The sequence below is a fragment of the Ruditapes philippinarum genome, unplaced genomic scaffold (genome assembly GCF_026571515.1).
Source record: "Ruditapes philippinarum isolate M1 unplaced genomic scaffold, ASM2657151v2 ctg4970_1_1_1_1, whole genome shotgun sequence".
In the NCBI taxonomy this organism is placed as follows: domain Eukaryota; kingdom Metazoa; phylum Mollusca; class Bivalvia; order Venerida; family Veneridae; genus Ruditapes; species Ruditapes philippinarum.
Genome location: NW_026855366.1, coordinates 70,019 through 80,380, shown reverse-complemented (window position 1 = coordinate 80,380; position 10,362 = coordinate 70,019). Strand labels below are relative to the sequence as shown.

Below are 10,362 nucleotides of genomic sequence, written 5' to 3'. Positions count from 1 at the left end.
CATTCACAAAATTTCTACATAATATATAGTGAAAAAATCAACAAAGGGCCATAATTCCGTAAAATTTGGTCGCAGCGAAAATTCCTTCCTTTACTATCATCTACACCTTAAGGTTGTTCATCCCTGTAAGTTTAAGCAAAATCTGCCATCCGGTTTAAGAGGAGTTGCGTTCAAAAATTTCTACATAGTATATAGTGAAAAAAATCAACAAAGGGCCATAATTCTGTTAAATATGGTCGCAACAAAAATTCCTTCCTTTACTACCATCTACACATTTAGGTTGTTCATCCCTGTAACTTTAAGCAAAATCTGCCATCCGGTTTAAGAGGAGTTGCGTTCACAAAATTTCTACATAGTATCTAGTGAAAAAATCAACAAAGGGCCATAATTCTGTTAAATTTGGTCGCAGCAAAAATTCCTTCCTTTACTGCCATCTACACATTAAGGTTGTTCATCCCTGTAAGTTTAAGCAAAATCTGCCATCCGGTTTAAGAGGAGTTGCGTTCACAAGATTTCGGGACGTACGGACGGACGGACAAGTGCAACGCTATATGCTCCCACATTGTGGGGGCATAAAAATGTTTTATTATCATCACAACACACTTTTATAACTGATATTATAAGAAATATTTTATCAAAATATATATTTCAAAGCTTTTGAGATAATGGTACGTCCATTTTCAATTGATTTCGTTCTGACAAGTCGCAATTATTATTTTTTTTTATTATTATTCTTGTGTCGATGGTTACACCGGACAAACTAAATTAGTTCATACAAAAATTTATTTTAGTTCGATTGTAACACCCCTACTAAACGCTGGCTCTTTCACATTTTGTGATATTTTGAAATGAGAGCCATCGACACTTCCGTTGTAAAGCCATTGGCCAAAACAAAGCTGAAAAAGGTAAACACAGTCTCTAAACATATCCGTTTTAAAATAACAAGCTTGAATTTTCAAAAATCGAAGAATGTAATGTCACATAGAATCAGCGATGAAGAAGGTATTGAAGTAGTACAGTTCATACTTTTACTCGTAGAGATATAAAGCGACGAAGTAGATACTGAAGAATAATTTGTCTCATTCAATTTTCAGATCCTCTTGTAGTCTATCAATGAATATTAACAATATAGACACTTATTGATAGTTTGTGTTGGCTTTTTCATTTGCCAATGGTACCAGCACCGTGTCGATGGCTCGATCACATCTGAAAAAATCTTAATATTTTATCTTTCAGAAAACTCTGTAAAATATTTTTTATGTTGAGCCGTAGAGGAGATTAGGATCAGCAGACATTTACATGTATTTTACAATAAATGTGTCAACGTAAGGGAAACACATTAGTTCGTATCAACATTCTATCTAAAATAGTGAGAAACAGTTCTACGTGGCATAGCATACTTCGCTTTTTGAAAAATAAAAAGTATACTCGTATTTCTTAAAAGAGTATATTTAGAAGCTGTGTTTACCTTTTTATGCCATCGCGGCATCTGCGATGCTGTGGCATATAGCGATTCACCTGTGTGTGTGTGTGTGTGTGTGTGTGTGTGTGTGTGCGTGTGCGTGTGCGTGCGTGTGTGCGTTGGTGCGTGTGTGTGTGTGTGTTATATAGATTATATAGTGAACTTAAAAAATCTTCTTGTGAAAAACCACTAGTCCAATTTTAAACAAACTTTGCCAGGATTGATCCTTGGGTGAAGGGCTTTCAAAGTTGTTCAAAGAATTTTATTCCATGCAGAAATCTGGTTGCAATGGCAACCAAAAGGAATTATAAGAATAAATTTTAAAATTCTTCTTGTAAAGACCAAAAAGGCCTAGAGCTTAGATATTTTGCATAATGCATTGTCTGGTAGACCTCTACCAAGATTGTTTAAATTATAGCCCCGGGGTCAAAATTGGCCCCGCCCCGGGGGTCATTGATTTTCATTATGTACATATAGTAAAAAAAAATATTTTTGTCTGAAGGTACAAGGCATAGAGCTTTGATGTTTGCTATATAATATAATCTATAGGTCCTCTACCAAAGTTGTTCAAATTTTTCCCCTGGTGTCAAAATTGGCCCTGTTCGGGGGCATTGATTCTCATTATGTACATATAGTAAAAACAGAATGTTTTCTGAATGGGAGAAAGCTGCAGCTTAGATATTTGACTTGAAATGTTGTTTGGTGGACCTGTATCAAGATTGTTTTGAATTAAACCCTTGGGTCAAAATTTTGCCTTTGATGTAGTCATGAAATTTAGGCTGTGTGAAATAAAACCTTCACCACCAAATTTACTAGACTCAAGTACATTGATATATTCCTACTCTGATTTTTTATTGGATTAACAAAAGATTTAACCACTTATCTGATAATAAGAATTAGATAGGTCAGGGATCTATGCATTATGACAATCTTCAATTGTACAGAAACACAAAAACTCTGTTCCTTCACTACTATTTAGTGTTGATTAATGCGGTGGCATAGCATTTTTCTTAAATGCAATCTTGTTCAACTTTGTTTTAGTCTATGGCTCTACAATGGAAGTGTCGATGGCTCTCACTTGATCAGATCTGCAAAATGTGAAAGAGCCACGGTTAAGTAGGGGTGTCGTAGCTCATGAGAACACTCACGTGTCCGTTCCAGAAAAACTAACCAGTATTTAGCATTGAGTGTAAGTTTCTTGAAATGTTTTTGATCAATGTTTGTGCTTTATTTAATTTAATAAGTTTATGTATCTTTATCTTATTTGCTTGCTTTATCACTTATTTACAAAACCTTTTTTTTCCTTCATTTATTTAGTTCTGAAACAATTACGACGATAATATAAGAGATGTCGCGTCAATAAATATTTTTCAATCTCGTCTCAATAATATGTTTAAACATCAAGCTGTTCCTAAATATTTTCTATACGGATATCAAAGTTAATCATTATACTATGCACGTATTACGAATGTAGTAATCATGTTGCGGATTTTTATAAAAAAATCTTTTACGGAGTATTTCATATATTTCAGTAGCTAGCCACTGTACATCAAGTACTACAAATGCACAAAACTGCTCTACTTTTATTCAGTTTTGGTTTGTAACTGTTTCATTATTCTTTTAATTCAAGGAAGAACATATTGCTAAAGTTGTAAGGACTCGTGGATCAACTAGTTTGCTACTTTTGTTAATATTACTGTTATTAAAATACGTACACAAGAGAAAATAAGAAGAAGTTTTTCATAAAAAAGAAAAAAATATGAATGATAACTAACTAAAGCAAGGAAAAGCATATTATCCATAACCGAGTCGGTATGAGGCTCTTACAACTATATCAAATATCTAAATTGGCAGATATTCTGCATGCATGTGTGAAATATTAAGTACGGGACACTTAATCTGTTCAACTTTTCTTCCCCAACTCTGCATTTATGTTATAGGCATTGTTAACACATTACCGCATGAGCATTTTGTGAAAAATGGCTATTGTCATTGAAAAGTCTCGGTTACAAGTTCAAATTGCTATAAAACTATAAAAACTGCTTCAATACTAATCAAATTGGGCACAAATGTTGACTGGACCATTGCCTTTGTAACAACATGCTCAGTCTGAAATTTCCTGTTATCATGGCAACGAGGGGGCATCCCAAAATTAATAAGTGCTGCAACTTCTCAAGGATTGAGATAGAGTCAAATGCTTTTCAGCGTTGGTTACACGTTACCTTTTGATTGACCTGGGGTAATTTTTAGCCTCTTACAAGTCCAAAATTTTCTTGGCGATGAGGGGACTGCCGCCCCCATTCAATCCCCCCAAATAGAAGGGACACATCCTTCTTCTACCAACCCCCTGATGTACCTTTTGGATGGGGGCGGCGCCGAAAAAGTGGTCATTTTTCAAACATAAACATGTGTTGGGGGCCTAAATAAGGCATTTTTTCACCATTTGAGACAAGAAAATGGGCGTTAAAAGGCATGCATATATCGAGTAATGGGTAAACTAAAAATGATGAAAATATCTGAAATTACCCAAAATCTTGTTTTACCATGTTAAAACATGGCCTTACATATAATTTTGAAGAAAAATTGTTATTTTGTATAATTTTTTTTTTCATTAAACGAGAAATAAACATAACATGACACGCACGTTTCGATTATTTTAGAGAATACATAGATTAGCTGTTTTAAAGATCTGATGTATCACATTAAAAATGATTTGGAAGTTAAAAACCGCGTTATTTCACTTTAATACCTATGTTACTATATATAGTAACAAAATCTAGGGTATTCCAGGGCCATTATGGCAAGATCTAGGTCATTATCCAATTTTGGCCGCCTTGCTACTCGGTTTATTTTTCCATAATGGGCGAGTGAATGATCGCACGTGCAGAATGACGTAAGCACTCTCATAACTTTCAAGATGGCTACTGACGTTGAATGAACTGTAGTCACTTGCAAACAATGTTTTTTTTAAGTTTAAATGACATAATAAATCACAACCAGCAAAGCTTATCATTGAAGATTTATAAACTCAAGACAATACATGACCCTCAGAAATTCCAAAAATGATTTTAGATGAAAAGGTCGGATCGTTCGCATTTGGACCCAGAAGTCTCAGAAACCGTTCTTGAAGGCACAAACTTCATAAAAAACTGGCACTAAAAATGTAAAGTAGGAACAGTATTTATCGATAAAAGCAACAATAAAACAACATTTTCTTATATTTATTTTGTGTTGTCTTGTTTTCTTATTTAATCGGAGTGTTAAACTGTACAGTATGACATATATTTGTTTACATTGACAACTGTCCGTTTCTTAGAAAGGGCGAGATCCAAGATTAGCGGCTATGTCTAAACGCCGTATTTCGGGCATAGGTATTAAAGACTCGCGTTCATAATGTCCTTAGGGTCTGCGACCCTCAGGCCATTATGCACATCTTCAGGCCATTATCGCATAATGGCGAGCAGAAACCAAGTATTAACCTCTAAATAAAACGAATTGACAAGTTAATCAAGTTATTATAGAACAGGGCGTCCGTGGCCGAGTGGTTATGGTCGTTGACTTCAAACAACTTGCTCCCTCACCGCTGTGGGTTCGAATCCCGACAGTGACTTTGGATTCTTTCATGTTAGGAAGCTATCCAGCTAGCTTACGGAACGTCGGTGGTTCTACTTAGGTGCCCGTTCGTTCCTGAAATAATGCACGGAAGGGCACCTGAGATCTTTCTCCGCCAGTAAAGCTGGAACGTCCCCATATGAGGATGTAAGGGCTGTATGATACTATTTTACAAATATATTCTTTCTTTAAAAATAATTTGTCCAACCCTTTTTATTACAGTTGTGTCATATACATAGTTCGCAAACATGAAGCATTAATCATACAACACATGGAGAAATAATCATACAACAATTCGAATGGAATTTAAAATTTACACCGTTCCATTTGCTACCTACCCAAGGGTACAGTATGCATTCAAACACTTGGAACCACTTGTAAGTAGGTATGATCATCTTAGCAATGAGATACAACTAGGAAAATGGATTACTACCCCAATTGAGACCCATTTCAAGGATCGCATCAACAAAAAGACGTTCCAGCTATGTCTACAATCCTTGGAAGGTGATCGAGATATTGATATCAGAAATGTAACAAAGCAAGACGATGTACCTGATTGCATTACAGAAAAATGCGCTAATGTTAAAGACCTTGCACGCAAAAGATGTCTCCAAAAATCTTTTGTTATAATTGTTGCTTCTGATATCAATGAGGATGTCTTACCTGAGGGCAAGTACGTGAAGCTTATCTACTTGAGAGGCAGAGATAATGCAGATGGGAACCAAAAAGCCACCAAAGGAATGCAGATTGTCCCCAAAGAACAAGTTTACAAAACAGTCATGGAATTGATGGAATCAAATTTATACAAAGCGTTAGGAATGAAAAGTAGATGTGAATGCCTGTTGCATATATTGGACGCCATATTTCATGTCGATAACTATAAACAGAAAGGTATTTGTAACACTGATGTCGCCATTCATTTTTTTTAAAGAAAATATGTTTTAACCAGATGATGAAGAATAAAATGTTACAAGTACATGTCGTTACATGACTGTGATTAATTATTTACTTTGTGATAACCGTATGAAGTTGTCCAATTTTATTTATTTATTTATTATTCTTTTTATTTATTATTCTTTTTATTTAGTTTTAGTTATTTATATGTTTATTTTCTTATTTATTTATTTATCTTTTTATTTATTTATTTATTTATTATTTCTATATTTTGAAACATTATAAAGTATTATTAGTAATAACATGTAATTATTTATTTACTTTATGATAACTTTACAATATGTAGTTTTCCACTTTATTTATTTATGTATTTATTCTAATTTATTTATTTATTTTCTAAATTATTTATTCATTTTTATTTTATTTATTTTTTTACTAATTTTTTTCAATTTTTAATTTTTTAAACATAATAAAAGTCATTTACGAGGTTTTTTTCTGATAAAAAGGCAAAACATATTTCATATTGATTTTTTGTGATCGTATTATTATGATACGTCAGAATGTATCATTTTCCGGACAGTAAAGAATAGAGAAACGTAAAGATATGCTAACTGAAACTTACAAACACTTATTTTTTCCAGTGTCATCCCTACAACGTTCGAAGTCAGAAGACAACATGATATGCAGAAGTATGTAAACTTTGTTTGTACAAGTGTAATTATATAAAATATGGCAATTGTTTATCTTCAAAATATCTTAAACACATATTTGTATCAGATAAATAACTTTGCTGTTGTTCTTATTTTTTGTTGTTGTTTTTTTGTCATCATTGTGGCTACATATTCGTTTTGATTTGTTGCATTACATGATTTATCATTTTAAAGGGAAGCGAATACATGAACTCTAAACCCTTAAAACGTTGTTGCTGACCTTTATTTCAGCGGATGAATCAACCAACGACCTTATTCTAGAGCGATCTAAATCATATATGGAGAAGAATCATTCTGGTATGCTATTTAAATGATTATAAGTGTATCTTTGTATAATTTAATTGCAATAGCTTATTTGAGAAACAACATGTCAACGCACTCTTTTGTATAATAGACTGGTTTGTCTCAGTCAAAATATTATTTAGAGTATATGTTTTGTCTTTCTGTTTGAGTATTTTCTACATTTATGTTAATTCTACATGTTCACTGTCTTCGTTATGTTTAAATTACATGTATTTCAAAATAAAACCTTACTTTTCTTTAACTGCATTATATATTTACCAGATCGTACTGAAAGAGGGAAACTATATACATTAGTCAAGAAACTGTTATTCAAATCAAAACAGAAACAAAAGGATGAGAAAGGAGACATTTTGAAGCAGTTGATGGTAACTCGTGATCAGGGTTGTTTATTTGATGAAGGTAATTATTAAAACCTAAACAGAAATAAGTTTTCGTTTACTGATCAGCTTATTTCTTTTACATCCCTTCCAATGCCAGTGGAAGAAAGATAGATATTCGTTACCTTACTACCTTACAAATGAAACATTAATGTATCTGAGAGTATTACGAACGGACAAACTACATAAAAAGTTAATCTTTGAGCAAAATAGAAAAATCAAACGTGTATACGAACAATTCCCTCGTGAGTAGAACTTGAAGATAACTCATTGATAAAAGAATCATGTAGAAAAGTCATTTACTAATCAAAATATGATAAGGACAAAATGGATGCATTGTACCAATCTTAATGTAATACCGGTTGTTCTGTATAATCTCCACATTGATTTATGCAGCAAGATTGTACCTATACATCTTTATTTCATGCTATGTATCTTAAGAGCTGCCAGTAATTCAGAAAATAGAGCGCCTCTCTGATGAAATGATTGGAATGTTTAGCCGAAGTTCTATTCCAGAAAATGAAAAGCCACAACTGGGACGGCTTCAGGACCATATCAGCGCAAAGGTAGCTTTCCAGAAGGTGTAGTCTATATATGAATATCAAAAATATATAAGGTCATATGTAACAACACTTCTAGAGTAAACAACTCATTACCTTTATTCATATGAACAGCATTTTCAATAAGTTTGGGCTAAACATTTATATTGTTGTATACTACGATTTTATTTAAATCCGGAATAAGTTTATAACAACGACTTTTGGAAGTCAATGCTTATTGAGCAATACTTGTATGCATACATTTAAATAGATGTGCATCAGCATTATAGACTATAAGAAACAAATTATAACTGTAGCTGTACTCTATTATACATGATATACGAAAATGTTACCTGTATTTGGAAGTGTTTTTTAACATTTTACTCTGAACGTAATTCTTTTAAAACCTTTTACTGTTTTTCAGTTGAAAAAAGATCTTCAAAAGGAAAGTTCGTCCATAAGAAGTTGCGGATACCGCGGTTGCACGTTAGTTATTTTTGTTGATAAAGATTGCGATCCGCATAATTTAAAAATTCGCCTTAAAACCCTTCTGCTGGAGGAACACAATATCGTTTCATTTTCCGTTGAACCGTTAAATATCAAAGAATTTTGTAAGGTGGGGGTCAAAAGCTGAAGCAATATTTGGTGATGGCAAAACCAGAAGGAGTGGAACATTAGGTGGATTTGGTTATGCCAAATCACGCAGTGGCAATGAAAGTAAAATCATCGGGTTAGTGTCTCGACATGTTTTTGCCATTGGTGAAAGTTCTGCAACCAATGCACTCATCCATTCTGAAGGGAAAACAACAGAAGCATCTGTTGATATTGATAACTCATTTGCTGATAAAATAAAACCCAAAGATGTCTTAGATATCGCTGCAATTTCCTTCAAGGAGGATACATCTAAATACGACACAACATATAGAACATCAGAAAACAAAGGAGCAAAAGGCGTTTTAACAACGTACACCACAGAACAAATGAAGGGACTTCCCGTTCAAATATGTGGAGCATGTACACCATTAGGACGTGGAACTGTTACAATGTCACATATTGAAGGTGTTAGAGATAGCTGTATGGAGGAAAATTATATTTTTGTCGAAGATAACATCACTGAAGGAAAGGAAAATGAGGTTTTCTGTAATGCATCTGATAGTGGCGCAATAGTTTGTACAGACGATCAAGATAATCCAGGTAACGTACAGTTAATTTCAATGGTAGTTGGGAAGTACACTGGGAGGGAAAACATTAAAAAGGAAGGCGTATATGCAACACTGACACTAAAAGAAGGAATCAAACAAGTTGAAGAAGAAACCAATTCCTCAATTGAATTTTTGTAACTGAACATCAGCATGAGAACTAATGTCCGAAGAAACTATGTGAGAATAATGTTTACTATTTGATAGTACAATTTAGAAAAAGAAAATATGAGAAAAGTGTGCTTATAATTTGCTTGTAGAACTTGAATACAGAAAATATGAGATAATGATGCTTATTTTTTTATTTAGATTTTCGATATAGAAAATATGAGAGGATGGTGTTTATTGCTTGATTTTTTTTCACAAAACTTGTTCCTTTTTTATGTTTTTCAGTCACAATTTGATTATTAAAAATCGTGAATGTAATGGGAGATAACAAACATCGAACGTAAAATCTTAACATAATCAATACTTCATTCCTTGGTAATTGACTGAGCCGAGCCCCAACAGCTGTTGACATGAATAACAATTGTAACTCTTCTTTTCAGAAATGATGGTAAACTTTACGACATAATTGTTGTATGCACATGTTTGTGGTGTTTTTAGTTTCTTCTGTTTGGCATTTTTCAATTTGGGTGACAACATGATCACCCTTAAGATATGGTGCCTGCTTTTAAAATTTGACTTTATATATCTTGTTTGTGATATGCAAGCTTCATGACCTATGATCCCCTTTCAAAATTCTATTTTGTTTAGTTGCGCCAATTGTTTTCTCGTTTAATTCACCCGCTTTCTTAAACTTGGGGATCATTCGCCGCTTTTAATGGAATGACACGAACGTACCAGCTTGAATGTTATATGATAGCCGCCTTATCACCATTTTTGTGTTTATTAATTCTCCTGAAGCCGGTGGTAGGGGCGTGGACCGTCAGTTGCACTGTCCAGTATCGTCCATGAACAGGCTCAATCAAACCTAGCTTGCACCATTTTCAGGTTTGTCGGTTTTGGCATCCTCGAGGGATTCCGTCAATATCTATTTAATTGAAACCTGCTAGTACACGTTTCTCTTGCTGCATACATTTCCATTTTACTTACATTTTTTTATTTTAACGTTTGGTGATCTCGATGAGCAGATAAGTTTCCAACTCGTGCAATTACAATGCACAAAATACATCTCATTGTAGTAGGAGAATCATTTAGTTATTATTTTCAAGCTATCTTTAATATTGTACAATTTTAATATAAAAAACACACAGTTCAGTATTT

General features: G+C 33.5%; 1 protein-coding gene across 1 annotated transcript; it reads left to right on the top strand.

Annotated features, from left to right (window-relative positions):
- The first annotated feature begins 5,188 nt into the window (after positions 1 to 5,188).
- Positions 5,189 to 8,550, top strand: LOC132743076 (uncharacterized). The gene is made up of 6 exons (XM_060731586.1): positions 5,189 to 5,965; positions 6,610 to 6,657; positions 6,910 to 6,975; positions 7,243 to 7,380; positions 7,800 to 7,924; positions 8,322 to 8,550. Exons 1-6 carry the CDS (start codon positions 5,374 to 5,376, stop codon positions 8,529 to 8,531), a joined length of 1,179 nt encoding a protein of 392 aa, XP_060587569.1. The 5' UTR covers positions 5,189 to 5,373; the 3' UTR covers positions 8,532 to 8,550.
- The last annotated feature ends 1,812 nt before the right edge of the window (positions 8,551 to 10,362 follow it).

Bases quoted from the DNA above. Each gene is read 5' to 3' on its own strand.
- LOC132743076 (XM_060731586.1), top strand. From the start codon at position 5,374: ATGGAATTTAAAATTTACACCGTTCCATTTGCTACCTACCCAAGGGTA. The intron at 5,966-6,609 runs GTATTTGTAACA...TATTTTTTCCAG, and splicing joins CGATAACTATAAACAGAAAG to TGTCATCCCTACAACGTTCG. The intron at 7,925-8,321 runs GTAGCTTTCCAG...ACTGTTTTTCAG, and splicing joins AGGACCATATCAGCGCAAAG to TTGAAAAAAGATCTTCAAAA.